Raw genomic sequence first — 22,742 nt, 5'->3', positions numbered from 1 at the left:
ACCAAATTTCAGAGATGAGAACAAATCGGGGGTTGCCAGGAGTTAGCAGTGGGGGGGAGAGGGGAGCAGGGCCCAGGTGTGATTGCCCCTAAAGGGATGATAGCGTGAGGGCGAGCTTTGCTGTGGGGGAACAGCTCTGTATCTTGATTGCAGTGGCAGTTACGAGAATCCACACATTGATAACATTAAACAGGTCTGTACACACTCTACGCCGCTGTCAGTGTTGTGGTTTTGCTACTGCACAATAGCTAAATAAGACGTAATGAATAGGAGAAACCAGGGGAAGAGAACGTGGAACCTCTCTGCTATCTTTGAAATTTCTTCGAGATCTACAGTCATTTCAAAAAAAAAAAAAAGTTAAAATAAAGACCAAAGGAAAATATTTTTAAAATGCTTGAAGAGATAGTGAGTCTCGGGGGAGGGGTGCAGAAAGTAAGAAAAAGAACCAATGGAAATCATAGAATCAAAAAATTATTAGATGGATTAGAACCATATTTTATACAGCAAAGGATCAGTGAAATTGAAGACAATATTGGCCTTCTCTCAATTTTTCCATTGTATCAACTCTTAGCATGCATGCTACTACCTCAAGAGATGCCTCAACTGACCCCTCAGTTGGCTTATGTTTGGTACCCTCATTATCTATTTGCACGGTATCTTGTGCTCTTCTTCCATAGGACTCACCACAATTGTGAGTACATGTTTATTTCTGTAATTATTTGTTAATGTCTGTCTCTTAGAGTTCAGGCTTCCCAAGAGTAGGCACTCTATGATGTTTATTGTTCTTTCCGCAATGGCTAGAACAGAGAAAATACCAAATAAGTTCCTGTTGAATGAATAAATGCTAGAGGGGCCTCCATTCAAGATGAGTTCTTAGGTAACGCGCAAGGTATTGAGTGTTACATATGTCTTATAAAATCCTTTTTTATAATAGTAAGAAAAAGAGAGATAGTTCCCTTTAGTTCTGCCCCTGACTTTCTTGCTGTTTCTATCACTTTGATTTTTAACATTTCTTGAAACATATTTCATATCAACCTCTGCTAGTCTTTGTGAATCACAGTGTTGTGTGACTTCAGATCGATATACTCGTCAAAGGAGTATTATGGCTAAGATTGTATAAACTTCTTCACATTTATATGGAATAAATAATACATTGTTACCATCTCAGGCAACATAATCATCCCTGCAGCTACTTAGGTTTTTTAGATCCATTCGTCCTTATCCTCTTCTAAAACTAGGGGCTCAGACAGACAATATGTCAATAATTATACAAATGTATTACTTCATCTGTTCATTGTAGCATCTCCAGCACTTAAGATAATGATGCCACCACTGTGGTATTTTAAAATGCTACCTCCTGGTTAAATATAAAAACTAGAACACGACCTTGGGTTTTTCCTTGTATTTCCTGGTTGAATCGTCCTTTTCCGTCCCTTTAGATCCTTGTAAACAGTTGAATTCAAATGATATATGTGCTGTGGTCCCAGAGAATTTTCATCTGAGGGATCCCTAATATTTGCCTTGGTTCCCTGGAGCAAAGAGTGGCATTGATCATTTATTACACAGTACTTTTGATAGCTTGGCTGGGCATTCATGTCAAGGGATAGCTGTACCGAAGCCTCAGAAATGCTTTCTTTGTCTTGATTTATTTTTCCACCAGCTGCACTGAAGCACCTTTTTATATGAGTACAGATGCTGAATCCAGACATTAGGAGAGTTCCAACCTCCAAGGTGATAAAGACTGTAGATTCATGAACCCCTTGGGCATCATTTCAAACTAGAGATGGTATTTAGAGTTTTGAAAGACACATTTCATAATACAACTAGGCTGTAAAACCAGGCTGTAAGGAAGCCACTTGGGCTTTTGGACCACTTTTATAGTAACCTGGAACTTACATGGTTGTGTCTGCAAGCCACAAGGCCTGACCATTTGCCAATAAATCCACCTAAGATTAAATGCATTTTGCATGGATGGTCTGTGATCAGAGACTCATTCAAAAACATTCCAAGTCATGGAGGACACGGCTGGAATCTGCCAAAGATTCATTCCAAAAGTACAGTTGTAATCCCAACAGTTAAGAAATATTTCCCTTCAAATTACATGTTGATACTCCAACCTGGGCTCTTTTCTCCCATTTTTATTCTCTGTGGTGAGTCGTCTGCATTTTAGACATCTACGCTTTTACACAAATTTGTAAATGTGAATTAGCTTTGTATTGTGACTAATTCCAAGATACAACGTGCACCATGAAAGTACACAGAGCTCTCCTGAGGTCTAGCCTGGAATAGCTGGATATCTCTATCAGGCAGCCTTTGCCCCAGGCCCAGGACCCCACATCCCCGCTTCGCCCTCCGGCCACTAGGGCACGGCCCTCAGCCTTTGATGGAACTTGAACTACTCTGACATAGCATCTGGGATTCTGGAGAAATTTGTGTTGGCAGCAAATGATCTGCTTTGGCCCTTAAATCCCTGCCCAAATCAAATCTGGCTTGTTTCACTTTTTGTTCTCCAGCCTTTGCTTAATCCTATCTAGTTTCCAGAGTCTGTAGCAGTCTCATTTTCCCTTCCAACCCTTCCAATATTCTACAAATACGCCCCCCCCCCTCTCTCTCTCTCTCTCTCTCTCTCTCTCTCTCTCACACACACACACACACACACACACACACACACACACACCTCATCTATTTCTTTATCTGTTTGTCATTTTCTCTCTGGTGCCCAAAGCTTATTTTCATCTGTACCCAAACAACTAGGACAGTTTTGGTGAACAAGAAAGGAATCAAACTTACTGAACTGGCTTCAGAAACAAAAAAGGAGAGAGATGCTTTGGCCGACGTAGCTGAAGAGCCCAGGCATGGCTGTCGTTTCACAGGTGGCTGGCTGTACACAGATGTTCACACAATGTCACTAGCTGGCGTCTCTCTTCATCTCTTAATTCTGCTCCCCTCTCTATTGGCTTTATTCCCAGTAGACCCTCTGTCCTGGTCATCCCACAACTCCAGAGTTTAGGGTTGTGTCAAAGCTCAACAACCCCCGAAGAAAAGTCTTTCTTATACCAAATAGTAACAAGCAAAAGTCCTAGGATTGAGTCATATTCTCAGGAAGAAATCAATCCCTCTGACCAGGAAGATGAAAAAACATTAAAGCTTCAGGTCTGGGGCACATGCTGGTCCCTGAAGAACACCTTAGTCACATGCACCAAAGGACAGTCAGGGTGATGTCATCGGAAAGGCGGAGTCCTATCAGGGATGTCAAAGCAATAGGCTTTCATCACAACCCACCTCACACTCTTTGCCTAAAGGAAAATATCCAGACTCCTTAATGTGGGCCGCAAGGTCCACCACAAGCTCATTGTGTTTTATTCTTCTGCCTATCATGCCTCCCTCTCCCCTTCACCAACACGCACTTGGCTCCAGAATTAAAACATAGTTTTTCCCAAAGGGCCATGTTTTCACTCTTTGGAAACTTTGTTTGGCTTGTTACGCAGATTCACATCTTGACTGACGTCTTCCCACGCTCCTCGGGTGGAGCTGGTGCTCCTCCTCTAGTATAGCCCTATGCTCAATGCTTCCTCTTTTTTTCCACTTAACAGATATGTGATGAGTTCATACTATGCAAACACTCTGTGCACCGGGGATACTGTCAGCTCTGACTAAAACAAAAGCTCACATGTGGGTGGGCCAGACCCACAGTGAACAGCACACACGCAAACACACATCTAATGCCAGGTAATGATAAAGGCTGCAGAGACAGAGCGGCCTTAAATGCAGATACGGCATCTTCCGTCTTTGGTGTTGCAATGCCTGTCACTGTGCCTGGCACAAATCAGGCACTTAAATGTCTTAAAATAATAAGTGAGTTAACAAATTAATTATAAAACCAAAAGGCATGCTCTTAGACTTCATGTGTAATTGAGAACTATTTTCCTATTATACTCCTATGTTTTGAAAAAATGTTGAAGCCTTTTCAAAATGAGAACTGTTTGGTACCTTTCAAAATTAAATATATGTATATATATATAATATTTTCTAATGAAGGACATTTATTTTTATTAGGACAGTTAGTGGTTACAATATGTGTGTTAATAATAGATGCCTTTCAATTTGTGTGTTGACATTTGAAGTGGCCCGAATGTAGCTTTTCCAAGCTATTTCCTTCTCCTGAAATCCCTCTATTAGAATCTAAGCTAATTGATAATTCCACTCCACCTTTAGTTCATAATCTGCCCCAGTCAAGAGGAATAAAGTATAGAAGTGCTGATTGTCTACAGAGCCCCGGCTAAGGCACTAAAGTAGAAGATTCTACCTGATGAGATACCACAGTCAGCGTTCTCAAACCCCAAGGCGTTCCCACACACACCGACATTACACAGTCTGAACATCTCCCCTTCGACTATGGGAAAGGAATCTGGCCAAAATCACTCTTTCCTATACCTGAAGAACAAAACATGGCTGATGAGATTTGGGGTGAATATTTTAAGGGGATTCACTGAAGACGAATCTGAAAAATGACCCTTACTTGCATTATTCAGTATTGAACGAATTTGCTGGTTATAATGCATTTTATATTTAATTTCAAGAGGCGTCATCTCAAATGCTGGCACTCCCTAGTAACCACGGGTGGAGGGTTGGCCGTCCTAGGGAGAACAAATGACTGACAGCAACAGCGTGAACGCGGTGCAGTGGAGGAGTGGGATGGGCGGATTGGAAGCTGTGGCTGCGGAGCTCGCTGCGATCAGCAGGTGAAGGCAACCACTAGCCTGGACAGCTTCATTCTGCGGACTGCAGGCTTCCGGAGGGCAGCGCAGTCTGCGGCCAGCAGCACTGCTCTCGGCTCCCTGCTCTGTTTTTCAGACTCACTTCCTGAATATGAATCTAATTGAATCAGTTAGCAAGCAGAAAATAATTCTCTGTTTGCAAGTAAATTGAGCCCGGAGGTATTTCTCAACAGGGCTTTAAAACTGCCACTGAAAACAAGATTATATTTTATTCCAATTACACTGAAATGAGTTCTGCTATGTTTATATATTGAACATATCCAGAACAATTAAGTTCAGTGAGTGGTAACATTTTTCACCACCTAAGGCACTGTTTGGGGGATATTGGGGACAGAGAGGAGAGGGTGAGAAAGAGAGAGAGAGAGAGAGAGAGTGGAATAAAGAACAGGCCCAAGCTAGAAAATGAATTGTGTGTTTCTTAGAGTTCCTGTTGAGGGAAGAAATACAGCCGTCAAATCAATAAAGCTTTAGTCATTTGAAAACCCACCTCGCGAATTTTACACTACCCTTTCTATCACTCAGCGTTCTCCAGAGAAACAGAACCAATAGAAACAGAACAAACACACATACAAAAAGAGATCTATTTTAAGGAATTGGCTCATGTGATTGTGGAAAATGGCAAGTCTGAAATCTGTTAAGCACGCTGGAAACTTGAGCAGGATTCCTATGTTATAGTCTTGAGGCAGAATTTCTTCTAGTTGCAAAACTTAGGTTATTCAGATATCTTGGATATTGTAAATAATGCTGCAATGAGTGTGGGATGCAGATATCTTTTTGAGTTAGAGGGTTTTCATTTCCTTCTGATAAATACCCAGACGTGCAACTGCTGAATTGTATGGTGGTTGTATTTTTAATTTTTTAGGAACCTCCATACTGTTTCCCATAGTGGTAATGGTTTTCTCCATCACAATCTAAGCACCGATAGTTCAATAACGTGCCTATCATGTTCACTACTATCTTCCCAGGACCATGCGTCCCCAGAATGTAAGAGCCAGAGTTGAGCTTGATGCGCGCTGCGCTGTAGAAAGGAAGGAGAGGATCCCCCAATCCAGGTCTTTGTGGTAAAATCCTAGACATTCCTTATATGTGAGCCCCTCCAAGATTTGCCTGTGGTCAGAAAGCCTCAAGGTTAAGTATCATGACCTTCAGGAGGAAAGATCAGAGAAAGGCTCAGCAGGCAAGGAGAAGGTAGACTTCATGGTCAGAGTGAACAAAAGTATAAAAGCCTATTGGAAAGAGAACTAAAAACCTGAGTTTGAAAGAGGTCATAGTGTTTGTCTAATAAAATACTGAGAACCAGTAGAAAGAGTGGGGTGGGGGAGTCACAGGGTTGGTACAGGAGGATACCAGCTTAAGAGGGCTAATTAGTCAAGATCTTCCAATTTCCAAGATATGGGACACGATGTTCTATTGCTGATAGACATGCTGATTTCTTCATCAGTGGCTGGAACAGTGCTGACACATGGTAACCACGCAATAAACAGTTAGTTACTGAACAAATAAATGAATGAGTGAACTATAACATTTAAAACATTTATGCATAATCCACCTGAAATGACCTCTTACAGCACAGGAAAGATGCCTCTGTCACAGGGTCTGGGGTACGGGTGAAGCATTAGCAAGTCCTTGGGGCTATGGATCTTAGGCTTCATTCTCTGCTCCCATTCGTTAGTCATCTAGAGCTTGCATTTTGACCATCTCTCTGAGAGAGGGCTTGTTTATTGACCACCTTGAAGTGTTAATAAAAAGTGTGTGCATTTTCTCTAAATGTAGGTTCAGGGACACTCTAACCTAAAGAAAAGTAAAAGAAAAAGAATCAATAATGTTGGTGTGAGGAGTGAGGTTGATAGAATACAGTCATGGCTCACAATACTGGACAGACTTACCTCCCCAACCGCCATAACCACCTAGTAACTGCAGGCCTTCCCCTCCAACACAGCAGGCTCAGTGTGAACATCCTTACCTAGGTTGCACCTGCTCTGCAAGCAGATCACAGGGAGAGAAAAACCTGGAAGACACAGAGCCCAGCATGCCTCGCCCATCAGATAGGCGAGTGGCCGCAGTGGCAGGGGGGAAGGACAGCAGAAGCGGAAAGCATACTTTCTCTCCTGGGGATCGTAGGAAAAGTGCCTTCCTTTGTGGCAGCATGAGGAGTAGAGAGTGATTTTCTCACTGAACGGTTATCCAGCATCAGTGTGCTTTAGGAAATATATTAGCCTGTATTAGCCTACTAGAAATCCAGTATGTTGGCATTTTCACTTGCCTCACTTCCTCCTGCTTCAAGGTTTTAAAATCTTCAGTGTGTGGTTTGTGTCCAAGTCAGATGTTGACATTTTCTTACTAACTAGACAGCGCTTGACCTTTGCGGATGGCGAAGCAATGCCCAACGTGGCTCCTTGCTGCTTCCGAAAAAGCAAGGGCCATTTTCTCTGTAGATAGTACTTTTTGGAAAGCTATAGATATTAGGGTGCCTTGGATGTTTTTAAGGTTTGAGGCAAAGTGAAAATCACTCTTTTCCAAAGAGCAAGGGTTAGAGTCAACCAAAAGCTTGCTGATGTCAGCAGTGGTGTGGTTACCACACATGCACTTTACCCAGCAGCAAAGAGCTCGAACAATGGAGGATGAAAGCACACCTCAGAAGTAATTTATGAGCACACCATCTCTCTCTCTCTCTCTCTCTCTCTCTCTCTCTCTCTCTCTCTCTCACACACACACACACACACACACATAGAGTCTGTAATGACAGCTTTTAGGATAAAACCTAGACTGTGTAGGAGAGATACTGGAGGGGACCAAGAATTGTTTGATGACACTTCCACTTTCCTAACAATAATGTTGTTTTAACTACATCATGGTGGGTAGTTGCAAAAATGGATTCATCATGTCACATGTCACACCACTATAAGCTATTTCTAGCTCAATGACAGAATATTTTGGGGATTTACACAAACTAATAAACTGCATGCAATTTATAAGGGCATCAGAGTCTCCACCAAGGTAGACCAAAATATCTTAATAAAATGTACGTTGTTTGCCATGACTTCTGTGTAATGAGGAGCATCTGTATACTTCACTGGCTGATTCTAAATTTTAGTGACTTGTTTACTTAGAGAAATTTCACAATAATGTAACAATAATGCATACAGTACAGATCAAGTGATTCAGTTTTACTACTATTTTTTCAGTATTGTTACGTCTTCTGCCTAGAATATTCTTCATACTCAGACTGTCGAAAATGGGAAACAGGCCCTTAAGATTACCTAGTGAAAGCCTTTCATTTATGATGAGGAAACTGTGTTTATAATAAAACCAGAATGAAGAAACAGCTTTCAATGCCCACTCCTTATTCTGTCTTCTACCCATCCTTTAAGACCTAATGCAAGCTGCACCTCCTCCATGCAGCCTTCCTTGACCTCTAATGATGTATCACTTTCATGAACCCCTAATCATAGTCCATACTGTACTATTTATCATTTGGTTAAAAATTCTCTTCACTTCCAGTTTTATGTCTTACTCTTGTATCTCTAAGAAGTATTAGCTAAAGGACAAAATTCATGTTTTATGATTCTCATGACCGGAACACCATGGCACTTGGCAAAGTCATGTCCACCACCTTATCATCTAATGGAGTTGTCCTTCTTTAAACAAAGGTTGTACTTTGCTCTTGTCACTTCAAATCCATCACCCTCTGCAGTAGCCTAAACTTTCATACACATGACTTTCTCAACCATAGACTTAGTATGTGTGTGTATATAGTATTCACTCTCACACACACACACAGACACATCCCTGACACATGCTGTATCTGGAAAATAGTATGCACTCAATGTGTCTTTTTGAGAAAGAGAGAGCTCTTGATCAGGAAAGGTACGCAGCTACACAGAGGAAGTAGGATTTAAATTGAGCATTGAAGAAAACATTGATTAACATGCAAAGAGGAGGGAAAATTATATTTGAGACAAAGCGTGTGCTGTGTTTTGATCCCAGATTGGGCACTTATTCTTTGTTTAACCTTAGGCAATTTGCCTCAGCTCTCTGAGCCTCTGTTCCCCCATCCACCGAACTAGGAGACTATCATATGGTGCATAATGTTGTTATGAGAAATAACGGAAACAAATGACACAGTGGAAGTCAATAATAGTAGTTATTAACAACAAAAGTCAATTATAATTTGCTGAATAAGGGAGCCAGAAGTGCCAGAGAAGGCACAATGGATAGCTCAGTTAGACTAGAGCAAAATGCTTCACAGAGGGAGATGATGAGAGATGAAAATAGACAGGGCTGGGGTGGGGGGACAGATTCAGCCAACATTACTTTCCCATTACCTCGAAGTTCAGAGCTACTGACTGCATCACTAAATTCACTGTGAGATGTAGTGAAGGCCAAGGACTATGAAGTAGCCCTTTCTCAGTAAAAAGCACAGGAGCTCTGAATCAGACAAGACATGGGTTGTAACCTAGCTCTGGCATTTCCTAGGGGGTAAACTTGAGGCAGTTGGATGGTGTGTTACACAAGTAATATGTACAAAGCATCTGCCATGACGCTAGGCACAATGGTGGACACCATTAATCTTAGTTCTCATCTGTGATGTACCTACATCGCGTCCCAACCCTGGACCTTTGCTTTCTGTCTCTCCTATTTCCCTTTGCCTCCTTCTATGCTTTTCTCTCTTTCTTCATAACCTGGTTTTTGCCTGCCTACCTATATACCTTGGACTTTCAATAAGTGTTTACTAAGAATAGTCTTATTTGAAAGCATTTACGGAGCATTTACTATAAATTAGATACTGTGCTAATGACACTACATTCAGACACAGCTGCCTGTGTAACCCTTAGAAGTACGTCAAACTCATTTGCATGAATGAACCGGGTCTCCTCCCAGTAAGTCAATTTGCAAAGTATATCAGCTTGAAGTTAGACACAGTCATATTGCAGGCCAAATGTGTTCACATTTCTTGTAGTTCCAAAAGTGTGTGTGGCGGCACAGCATAGAGAAGAACCAGGAAATCTCAAATAGGAGTCACTGACATGGCAGGAAGCAACAGTGAACGATGGTGTAGAAGCCAAGGTTAAAGGATAGCCAGGAGTATCCTTTTGACCAAGAACCCCACTTTTGACAATTTAGCCTGAAGAAGTAATTATGGATATGCACCAAGAGTCAACTTCAAGATGTTCCTTGCAGGCTTGTTTACATAAACTACAAAAGTAAAACAAGTCAACAGATAACAATCAACTAATTCAGTTATGGTTTATCCATAACAGCTGTAAATAAACGACATCACAGAGGAATATTTATTAACATGGAAAGATGACCAGGTTATACTGCTAACTGACAAAAGCAGGTTGTAAAGCAAAATACACCCGAGAACTTGTGTTTGTAAATATACATGAATAGAAAAAAAGAGTGGAAGGTTGGGAAGATGTTAAAAATAATGGACACTGAGGTGAGATAGGATATTTCCTTTTTATTTGTTGTTTCCTGTTTCTAGTTTTAAAAGTTTCCATGGACCACTTTTGTAACAAGAAAAATACCGTGACATGTTATTTGTGTATATGTGAACATAAATGGATTCAATAAATGCTAGTTACTAACAAAAATAATATATGAATACAAATATATATATATATATATATATATATATATATATATATATATATAGCCTATACACAAACATACAAGTGTCTTGTGGGTGGAGACAAATGATGGATGGATGAATGGATGAAAACAGATGGTAGATTAGATACAAGAAGGATGGATGGATGGATGGATGACAGATGATACATAGATGACAGATAGATCATAGATAGGTGATAGATAGACCGTCTCCAGATCCAGGAGGCACTCAGAGCAAGCTGTCCAGTCGACAGTGTTAAATGGGCCCCCGCGCAGTGTCATCAGACACAAGTTAATGAAAACCAGTTGTGCCTGAGCATGTCCTTTCCCTATCAGGTCGACGCGCACGGCAACATTCTCCTCAGCACCCTGGAGATCAGGAACGAGACGAGCGGCTCGGAGGTGCTCACGGGCGTGAGCGACCCCAAGACCACCATGTACTCCTACGACAGCGCCAGCATCCAGTACCGCAAGCCCCTGAGCAGCCGCGAGGCCTATGGGCGCGCGCTCGAGAGGCACGGCGCGCACAGCAAGGGGCGCATCCGCAGGCGCGCCTCGCAGCTCAAAGTCAAGATCCCCGACTTGACTGATGTGAATTCCATAGACAAGTGGTCCCGAATGTTTTTCCCCATCACCTTTTCTCTTTTCAACGTCGTTTACTGGCTTTACTATGTACACTAAGGTCTGTCCGAATGGTTCATAAACAACTACTTTCCTCTTCTCTTGATTTTTAACCCCACAGGTCCCCAGCAGCGATACTGCTGTGCTTTTTGAGGTAAGAGATTCAGCCATCTAATTGGTTTTAGGTCTTGCATATCAATTTTATTACTGCACCATGTTTACTTCAAAAAAAAAATTTTTTTTTCCCCAGTCTACTGCGGTCCAGGTTATCAGCTCTTTCAGAGCTCTATTAATTGCCATGTTTACAAACACCACACACACAGACAGAAGCTGGATAGGTAGCTCTTGAGCAGTCCTTCCTAGTTGCCCTGGATTTTATTAATTTCGTTTTTAATAAAGAATGAAAAGAGGACTCAGCTCTCTGTGCAAACCTCTTCCTGGTAAACTGTAACAATCTCATACTGCCAAAAAAACAACTCAATTTCCAGGATCTCAGAAGGAAAAAAAAAAAAAGCCATTGACAAGTTACAGATTTCCAGGAAGAAAAGAAAACAAAAAGGAGCCTAGAAGAGGAAGGAAGACCCCCCTCCACTCCCAAGTCCCCCCAGTTCTCGAAAGCAGAAGGGGTCTCAGCTCCATGGAAGAGGAGGGAGGGATTGGCAAGGGCTGGTGGAGGTTATGCAAACCCAATCTGCCAGCTTCACCTCTCCATTAAACTGGATATTTGGAAGAATACTTCTTTCTCAGAATTCCAGGCTGATTTAAAATTAACGTTAGAATCCAACCCGATAACCATGGAAGACATTTTTCTTTTCTTCTTGAGAATAAGAGTATGGGGGTTAATGACTTTTTTCCTTTGACCTATTTCAAATGAGCCGCCCCGATCTCATTCATTAGCCTGGAATCACTTGACACTGTGCCATGAAACCATGTGCTCACATTTCCCTGGTTCCTGCTCCAGAGAGTGTGAGAGGAAGGGGGATCGGAGAAGAGGGCTTTGAAGATGGGGATCGTGAGCAATTTTTGCTTGAGAAAAATATTGCCCTTTCCATGAGGAAGGCAAGACTTATGTGCTGTGAAAAGGGTGCCTGGGCAGTTACCTGAAGTGCCAAATCTTAAATCAAATAGTATATATTTCTTAGCCTTCCAGAGAGCAGTGTCTGATGGTGACCGGCTAGCTGTACGGGCCTCAGCTAGCGCCTTGTGGCTCTGCTCTCTGAGCTCTGCATTCCAAAATATGAAGTGATTGTTTCAGGAAATGCACATGCACCCATTTTGGTGTCATACTTCTCTGAGGCCAGATCTTTATTTTAAAGAAAATCTGAAAAGAGCAAAACCACAGCTAACAGCAACTATGACAAACTCACTGGGCCTTTAAACATTTACACCAGCCCCTAAAGTAAAGACCCTGTCTACACTCACTAATTGCCATCAGCATTGCTCTGCCTTATCTCTGTTCATAGATCACTTTGGTCGCAGTCATCAGAGAAGGGCCATCTATCTCTCAGTCGCCCAAAACGCAATTCTAAACATGTCAAACCAGCTGCAGATGAGATCCGTCCCATTTTATGTCATTAAAGCCCCATTGCTTTGTTTGTGTGTTTGTTTTAGTTTGAGCATTAAAGAAGTCTACATGTTCGTTTGCAAGGTTGACTGAAACCCTAAGTTGACCAACCAGTTATGGAGGCGATTGGGACCCACTCCTTGGAGATGAAACAGGGTTGAGGAAATAATAGGGACGATCTGGCTTTCTCCCTAAGGCTGTGATCAGGGTCCATGTTTACAATAACATCAGCTACTGGAAACTGTAGCGTTAATTCAAAGGTAAGGCTGAGGTCCTATTGATGAGTCCACGTAGAGAGAAAGTGGTAAGATATTTTTTTTGAAAGCAAGAGGAAAAGGTTATCCCAGAATAAATGAATGGGCAAAGCTAACAGATTATATATATTAGTAAAAATATAAAAACTCTGCTTTAACTGGGAAAATTATCTCAATGACTTCATAAGAGATGAGTAGAAATGACTGAATAAGAAAAACCTAATTTTCATTTAGGTTTTGATTGCATGACCACAGTTCCCTGGTCGAGGACATCTCTAGCTTCTGGGGATGAAGCGATCCATTTTGAAACTGAGTAGTTCCTTGGCAGGGTGAGACATTTGCCATTGTAAAATGACCAAATAGGGTGGAAAGCGACCATACCAGTGACCGGTATTCCCAATGACCCCCCAGGAACCACTAGATGTAACCAATAGATGTAGCCATCTATTTTAAACACAGAAAGGGAGACTTTTGGCTAATGCTTAACAGAAATGAATCATTCTGATGTCAAAAATCTTTAAAAAGCTTTTAAGGATGAAATGCTACATCAGATAGAAAGTATCTGTACTCTGTGTTCCTTAACAAAACAATTTTTCTTTATTTATCTGTTTAGATCATTCTTCTTGGAAAAGATTGAGGTAATTCAAATTTTCTTATTATTTTTATCTTGCCTTAAAAGTCTAAGGAATTTCATGCTTTTAATTTAGATGTATCTTTAAGGGAGAAAAAGAACATTTGGAATTCTTCTATCTTAACCTTTGTAAAATGTAAAATTTGTAAGCCTGAGGATTCCGTCAGGCATGAAATGGTGTCACCGGATGCCCTCCTGGACGATGAAGGGGTGACGACCACCATCCTGCAATCCTGTTAAGTAGCTCTGATTTCAGAGGCCATGGCAGCCAGAAAAACTGAGAAGCCGCCATATTTCTGGTGGATGCCTTCTATTCCCCACTTCTTTCTTCTGGATGCCTCCTAAGCAAATTCTCCCCGCTTTGGACCTCACCCACTCTTCTTCCAGGCTGAAAAATGAATGGAAAAAAACCCTTTCCTCTCTGCCTCTCTCCCTTGTTTTGTCTGAAATGATGTACATAAAACATGAAAGTTAGACATTCTTAAGCGCCCTTGAACCAGCCCCTATTCCTGAAAGATTCAGATCAAGGTTTACTGTTTAACTATTTGGTTATTTTCTTTCTGCCAAGAAAATAGCCATAATCTCGTTCATCACTGAAGTGGCAGCGGAGGCTGAAAACTGCATGGACTCTCTTATGCTATAGGCACGTCCAGGGGACTCCAAGCTCACAGTTCTTAAACTGTGACATACACTGTGTCATAAACTTAGCCTGTGAGATCCAACATAAACCCCATCTTTCACTCGACAGTGATGACTACACACTCATTTCTCCCACTCATGTTCTTTGGCTTAAAATATCAGGGGTGACGTGTGTATTACACTTATCAGCTTTGTGAAGCAAAGACCCAGGTAAAGACATTTTTGTGGCTTGAATTACCCAAGATTATTGCCTCCATCCTCTCTATTGCCAAATAGAAACAGCAGACTGGTTGGTAATTCTGCTGACTAAATGTTATGTGTTTTCATACATACCATCCTTATTGTGTATTACAATCCATGAAGGATCTTGAAAATGCCAAGAGGAAAATGTGGTGCAGAGAATAAAGCTTGGTTTATGGATCCAAGACAGGTTTTCCTTCTAAAATCAATGACTACTTTATAAATATCCATTTAAAAAAGGAGCTTGGTTAAAATTTGCCATGTTAAACAAAGAAAAAGATATTTATAATGCTAAAAGGAAACAATCTCCAAGATTTCTTATATGGACAATTTTGAATAGTACTTACCAAAGGGTGATATGCCACAATTTTTTTTCCTAAACAAAGTGTAATCATATATGCCAGAGGAAGAAAAGGGTATGTGCGGGCGAGCCTTTGTCCATGTTGGCCCAATCAGCAGGTACTGGGATGAGGAGGACAGATATACAAAACTATCTCAGTTTCTGAAAGCAAACAAGTAGACACAAAGGTAAACTTGGTAACGGAATGTAGAATATCATGTAAACTTCCTTGTAAATTCTGTACATATTTCATCGAACTGTTCCCTGTTGCGTGGTGGTCCTCAGCTTTGGGTGGACATTTGAAATATCTGAGCATTGTAAATAATGTAAGCTTCTAAGGCAATTGCTTTTATTCATGAAGTGAAATGACTAGTGATTTGGGCCCAACCCAGAATCTGTTTCACTCTTGCTCTCTCTCTCTGCCGTTTTCTGTGTGCACCTGTGTAACTCCGCCAGGTGTCTGTGCTCACCGCCTCACGCCCCAACCCACTGAGAGGGACAGTAACTGCCAAGGAGGCTGCAGGCCTCTGGGGCTCGGGAACAGCACACCAGCAGAGACAGAAACAGGAGCGAGCTGCCCTTGGAAATGTGTCCTGAAAAGCGGACGTGTTTTTATGTCATTCGTGGCTATTTATATATTCAGATACCAAATGATCTGTGCTTTTTGGAGGGTAAGGAATGGAAGAGATGATCAAAATCCACAGGTAACCCAAAGCTTCATTTGCACCAATGGCTTTAGCTTCTAACTTTTTTCCTTCCATAATGTTTCCCAGAACTTCTAATAAGAATAGAAGTGGATGGATGGGTTTGATCAGGGTCAACAATCAAATGTCCAAATAATGGGAAGGAGAAAAGGAAGAGATAGCAAATGACATTGATAACAGCAGCTGGCTGATTCACTTCTGAAAGATCCAAAGGTAACCATGTCACTCTTTTTAAAGGTAAAGAGAAATACTGGGAATTAAAACAAGAGTTTTTCAATTGGGGGCCTAAGGTATGTTTGATATATGCTAGTTAAAAGAGAATTTGATAATTCAATATTCTCAAATATATTTCTCCCAAGTCCTGGTATTCCTGAAAAAAATCAGAATGGTGGGATATTATGCCATAAGATGTGTTTCCATGCAGCCTGGCAGTCCCGGAGAGGGTGGCAGTGTCCACAGAAATTCATAATATCCAATCAAGCAGGGACTTAGATTGGTTGTTTCTTAGTAATATCTGAGAGTGCCCAAAGTCTTTCTTAGAGGTAAGAACTTGGCAAGACAGGGCTTTCTGTGCCAGCATTTTAAACGCCAGGAGGGTGCAGGGAGCCACCATTGTGAGACATTTGGGTTCTAAAATGTGCCATCTAGGATCCGCCATCCACTGAATAAGAAAAATGGTCTGTTGAAACTAATCAATTTCTAGGTTCAAAATACATTATGCTTTTTTACTTTAATCTTGTTTTATCTAATTAACTGAAATCAACTACACCCAAAGATAATTCATTGTTAGAGGCTGCAACTAAAAGCAGACATTTGAAAGGGAATGCTTTTTTAATAGAAGAATTGCAAACCAGAAAATACTAAGTTCCTGGAAGGGTAAGGGAAAGAGTTTGTAGTGTGTTTTTAGTTCTCCAGTAGCAAGAACGTCCTTACTCGAACTCAAGACATCTAACAGTTGTTTTGTTTTTCCTAATCAAAAACTCCTTGGTACATCAAGGGGCTCACAACCATCCCTGACTGGCCCCTAGATACCTCACGCATCCAACCAGCATTCATCACAAAGGCTTCAGTAGGAATGAAATGTGGGAAAAGTAGGTGTCATATTTCTGACCGAGCTGGGGAAGAAAACCATTCCACTCAACCACTCTATCTGCATTCTGTCTGCAGACAATAGAAAAAACAAATCAGTAAAAGACAGGCCAAATAACTTTATGCATTTACATTTGCCTTAGGTATGTATACAGGGTCACAGATTCAGTAGCTTAAAACAGCCCCAGTAGGAAGCTGAAGAACAAGTAAGAACAAGCAGTATTGCTAGCTGGCTCCTGCTTTTCCCTGGATTTCCTTTTGAAGAGAAATGGGGAAGGGGGGACACTCTCCAATATAATTTTGATAAGTGAAAATTATTAAGATATATATGTGTGCATTTTGTGGGGTTGGCTGTGTAAAATAGATTACCTCTCTTGCGTAATTCCTTCCAGCACCATATAACCATCCTGCCTCATGCCTTAACCCAATGAAATTGATTCATTTACTTTTCTTTTTCTCATTTCAAATCTCATAAGCTATTTGTCCGTGAATAGCTGAAAGCTTTGGCTTTTGTGAACTTATACTGCACATCTTCAATTGAATCTGCAAAAAAATAATAAATTTTAATAATGTCCTCAAATTCCTACTCCTATTGTCTTTAAAAGGTAGCTTGTAGCCCCCTCTGAACTACCTTGGGTTACTTTTCTTTCCTGCTTTTCCATCCCTTATTTGAAGAGCACATGTCTTTACATAAACCTTCTCTTTCCCAGCATAATTTAAACTAACGTGGAAATAAAAATTATTAGCTCAAGCCTAGGAAAATTTACATTATCTACACCAATGTTTGATAATACCACCTCTTTACATTATATAGTTGTAATATGGTGAATTCATACAGTACCAATTCTTTTTCATCAAACTCATTTATTTACACCCTCCTTTGGCCTTAACTGTATACCATTTTTAAATCTATCATTAGTCCTCCCAGAATGGCTTATCATTCACTAGCACACCACTCATTACACACTATCCTCTAGGAACCTGACCCACTTCATCTTTTCTGTATCTTATTCCTATTACAGATCCTCACCTCTATGCATCACCTTACATAATCCCCCCTGATTTTCTAGTAGACATTAACAGATCATAATGTAAACTGTCTAAATCGCCCCTATAAAATATGTAGAACATTTTTCCTCTGGATAGCACTTCTGTACTTAGAGAACAGAGAGTTCTCCAAACATATACCAAGCAATGCACAGCCAAACTTTAAACATGAACAACCAATGAGCTTCTTGGTGGAGAAGAGGGAAATTATAGTGGGATAGACAACATCCTTGGAATCTGGAGTGCCTGACCTTGCCTTTACATTGGCTCTAGCACTGCCCAGTTGTGTGACTTTGGGCATGCCATCAGATGAGTTCCAAGTTCCCTCCCAGAACTAAACTTCAAAGGAAGTTTGTTGGGTTTTTTTTTTTTTTCACTTGGATAGGAGATCCCCAGAAAGATGGAGAAGCACCACGGCCTCTGCTAACACAACCCCAGAAATTTAGTGATGTTTCTTGTGGCACGTCTTTGGGAGTAAGCCTTCAGATTGTCAAGTGAATCGAAATCACTACTTTTTCATACTCCTTTCAAATGTATATAGAACAAGAAGTTAAATTGGAAGGCAAGTGGCAAAAAATTATTTTATGACTTTAGTAATGATCTACAGTCAGTATTTCCCTTTAAGAGCATTAGAGAATCTCAGATAACATGAATCAGTATGGCCTCTATTTGTAGATCTCTCGAAAGTGTCACTTGGTCAGGAAAAGCCAGGAAACACCCCTTGTGAGTGGAAAAGCCAACTTCTAAGTACCACCCGAGCAGAATTGCAATCCCCTTCAATGATCCTCCCCAGTCCTGGACCCCATCATGGTCTTGTGTCCATTTTGCCTTGATGATCCAGGCTTTGATTAGTTCAAAAATGAGTGGAAAGTAGGAGGAAAGAAGGATTTTCACTCCCAACAGCTAGCTACTATGTATGCCCAAGTAAACAGTCTTATTCTTTTAACCTTCTCCTCCACCCCTCCCCCAGCTGCCACACTAAAGCCTTTCAGTCTTCCCTTGAAGGAAAATGTAGAAAGAATAGGTAGCACAGCAACTAATAGCCCAGAGTGTGCCCTGATTCTTTTTAGATAACATCATTGTTAGAGACCCTAGGACCCTGTTTTCCTAAGACAGAAAGATAGTCCCAATGGTGTGCAATTATCAATAGAGCCACTTTGCACTCTCAAAATTGTCTATTTGCTTAATAAATTATATAGTCACACTAATAATGGGCTCTCATAATCCCCATGCCTGGAGGATATGAGAAATATTAATAAGTTAATATTAGCACCTTGGAGAAAAAAATGTCTTGGCTCCCTATGAAATCTTAAAGAAGTCTGACCTCGGTGTTCTCCACCACTCACGCTTACCTTATTTCTCCATGTTCCCCTTACTCAGCTATCAAGCAAGCTAATCCTCAGGTTTTCCCTACCTGCCACTGCAATAACCACACATCATCTCAAAATGTTCTTGTTGCTGTGCTCAAAGTTTTACATTTTATTCCCATTGCCCAGATGTTCCTCTTCCCATACCCTTCCCCATGGTGGATTATGAATCAGGCCAACATCCAAAAAGCTAACCATGAGCAGCCCTCCCTCATCTGCTCACTCTCCTGCTAGCCCTCCCGCAATTCTTGCGACCTCTTCATCCAATAATAATAGGTATTTTGTTTGTGCATTTCCCAGCACTCCTGCAAATAGATGTTCTTCCTCCCTAAGTAAAGTATAAGGTCCTTATGGGTAAATGCCCCACCTTCTCATTCTTTTGTATTGCCCAGTGCAGCCATTGTTCTGTACGAGGTAGGTCTGTAAAGGCTGATTAAACCGCCCACATTAGTAATTGCAGCCATAGAGAAACATGTTTCTCTTGCGGGCGATACTTCAGCATTACAGATAATACTTTGTGAGGCTGGTGTTCCCTGCACACTCGCCCTGTGTTATTTTAGCTCCCTAGGGCCTATACCTACAAATCTCTAAACAGATTTGAAAAATGCAGTCAAAGTTGCATTGAACCCCAGTTGGGGTCTGTGGGAAGTGGTCACTGAGAGCTTTTTTTTCCATTGCTTATCACTAAGTGAACGGAATGCTAATACCACCATTCTAGATTCTACCCGTTCCAACAGAATTGAACTTTCTATGCTAATTACTACTGCTTTTCCTGTATGGAAAAAGGAAAAATTCTGTTTAAAGTTTCATTTATCCTCCATTTACTTAAATTTGCCTTACTACACACCTTTTGAATCCAGACTTGTGGGTGTTTATGCTTAAAGCTGAGGCTACACTGTATAATTGGGACAACTTGAAAATTGAGAGAATACTCCCAGAGAGCACTGCACACCGAATTTTATTTCTGCCAAGAAATAAATAGAAGGTTTAGAACTATCTCAGAGGAAGGGGCAGTTCTTAACATTCACACTGTCCTTCAAGACTGCATACACGGATTCACAGAAAAATACCTTTTCTCCCCACCCCTTTCAGTTGTTAACTTTCCTCTTCTCCTGTTACATTATTTACACATTAGCATAAGAAATATATCATTTGCAAGCCTTACCTCAGAGTGGCAACCAGCCACCAAACTTTTACTAGATAATGTATTTTTGTACTTGATATCCCCCTCAAATACATTGAATTGCAGTGTTTCTTCTTTTTTTTTAAGCTAATCAACTCATATTAATCTGTTTCCTACATCTGTTTTAAATACTCACTGGATAAAGCTTGAAATAATTTATATTTTGCAACAATGCCCCTTAGACATGTTTAAGGAAGCCCCTTGATTATTCCAACTCCCTGCAGCATCCTGGGAAACAGAATTATACACACAGGTAACATTTCCCATTCAGAACGTCCGCTGCCCTTCTAAGGAAGGAATGCTCCTGACTGGACACACACATGCATTGGCCGTGTGGCTCAACTCCTTATTTTAGAGAGGACTAGTAACCCTCCCGATAAAAACTACCATGTGGCATTATTACAAAGTCATTAGATTTCTGGAAATCCCAAATGATAAAAATGTTTACAAGGACCAAGTTTTTGACATCTTTAAAAAAGCTTTCGATTTTTGACCACCAGACAGCATTTTGTGCCATTGTGATTGGAACCTAATGGCTAAAGTGAAACAGTGTTGTCGGTCATTTACAGTTAATGGAAATGTACATTGGAAACTCTACTATGTGTAAATACAAATAAAACTGTTTTTGAGAGACATGCATCTGGGTTAGGGTGGCCTGCTTGAAAAATTCTCTGGGCGATACATCATGTCTGAATAGTTATTTCACTCCTTTAACTTCACCCAAGGAGACCTGGGGCAAAGATCTTCACACAGCGATGCTGGAGGTTTGGGAAAGCAGGACTGATTAGGCTAAAGAACAGGAAAATTACTATCCTGCCAGCAATGGAACACCTCTTTGGCTACCACCTCCCCTGTAACTTGATCCAATCCAAAAATCAGCTAAGCTTTCCAAATCAATCTCCTGCTATTTTTAATTCATTGCACCCTGTACTAAATGGCTGGGACTTTCAAAAGCAGGTGCTACGTATATAGAGAGAGAAATTCATAACTCCCGTTGCCTCTCAAAATCCGTTATGCTAAACTCACCAAATACATTAGAAAACGTTAAATGTTTTATTCCTTGTGTTTTTAAAACTCCACTAGTCAATTTGCTGAATTGTCTAGTCACCCTCCTACCAAACACAACTTAGCTCATTCATACATATCTGGACTAGTTAGTATTACAGTTCTTGTAAACTCTTTCCCCTCCTTACTTTTCAGCAGGCAGAACTCCTTTCATGGCAAAGAAACATAAATCACAATATTTTAATGTTCTTTTTGCTTTTTCGACATAAGCATTTGCTTTCTTATATAAACAGATACTTTTGTATATCTACCAAACCCAAAATAAAGTTAAATGGCAAGAATAAGTATTTCTGGAAACCTATAGAAATTTTAATAAAACGAGACAGGTTCAACAAATGTCAAGAAAGGTGGACTCCTTACTTTTATAATTCAAGTTTCTATTTTGTATTAATATATGCTGCATTTTCTGATCGAAACTGCTGTTCTGTCTAATGAAACTTGTGGTTTTCTGTACCTGCTTTTTACATTTGAAATCAAACTTTCATAAAGTGTGCTTGAGTGTACCCTTTCTGTTAGGGATTTGATTAAACTATTCTTGCTGTTTCATTAATTTCTCTTCATGTGCCTCAAGTATGTGATGTTATGTCTTTGCTATCTCGGAAACTATCTGTGGACCAAATCCATGAATCTTGTAGACTGTGATTTATACACATGAAAGAAGATTTTCCCCTAAGCAGTGAATTCGTGATTAAGAAACTGTTCGGCATCCTCCGATTCCTTTTACCCTTCATGGCCTTTTTTTTTCTACTCTTAGTCATTCATTGAGTGATCGTGTATTCTTGTACAATAAAATCAATTTACATGCAATCAGGTATGGACACAAGACACCCTTGTGCCCTCAATTTCAGGACTCACAGATGCCCTAGCAGTCACAGGACTGTATTTCACTCAATACTTGTGTTAATGATGTGGCTTTGCTATAAAATTAGTTGCTGTTCAATTTACTTTGCACTAGATTTTCAATGTTACAGCGAATGAAAGAAAGAAACACATTTGAAGGCTGATGTCAAAAACCATCAGCTACACCTACAAAGCCGTTGTGCAGCTTCTAAAATGTAGTTATTGCTGTAAATATGTACTATTTCTGTTAGCTTGTTTATTCCTAAAACACAAATAAAACTTTTTTATTAAAAATGCCTACATATAAAAAGCTTACTTTGTACTATGTTTAAAAACATGCGAGAGTTCAGACATATCTTTTTATAACCTAAAATGTTTAAAATTATGGATCTATCATTTGAGAGCTTTTATTGTAAAATTTAATACAAAGCAAAATACCTTTTCTTTGGAAGAAATTCTCTGCTGTATTATTCAACAATTGGGGAAAATACCAGCACTTTTCCAGGAGCTTATTTCTGTACCACTTTGACTTTAAAATATATATATACATTTGTAATGTATATTACGAATGTGTTACGCACACACACACACACATATAATTTAAAATAACACACCTTGCAAACATTTCAACATCTGGAGTTTATATATTAGAAAAAAATGAGGTCCTCTCGTATTAAAAAAATGCCTAAAATAGACTTTAATAGCATCCATTTGTGAGGTGCATTATGTCAAATTTCTTTTAAAATCTTCACTGTAAACATGAGTTG

The 22,742-nt window shown here is 40.3% G+C and overlaps 1 protein-coding gene across 1 annotated transcript in view; it reads left to right on the top strand.

Moving 5' to 3' along the window:
* GABRB1 (gamma-aminobutyric acid type A receptor subunit beta1) overlaps positions 1-22,229 on the top strand; it is a 318,721-nt gene extending 296,492 nt beyond the window's left edge. Inside the window, exon 9 of the mRNA XM_024573757.4 lies at positions 10,728-22,229. Coding sequence (XP_024429525.1) covers positions 10,728-11,072 — 345 coding nt within the window. The 3' untranslated portion in view covers positions 11,073-22,229. The remainder of the gene's footprint in view (positions 1-10,727) is intronic.
* Positions 22,230-22,742: the final 513 nt, after the last annotated feature.

Source organism: Desmodus rotundus, chromosome 4 (genome assembly GCF_022682495.2).
Source record: "Desmodus rotundus isolate HL8 chromosome 4, HLdesRot8A.1, whole genome shotgun sequence".
Taxonomy (NCBI): domain Eukaryota; kingdom Metazoa; phylum Chordata; class Mammalia; order Chiroptera; family Phyllostomidae; genus Desmodus; species Desmodus rotundus.
Note: the sequence above shows the minus strand (reverse complement) of the source record. Positions and strands in the feature narration are given on the sequence as shown.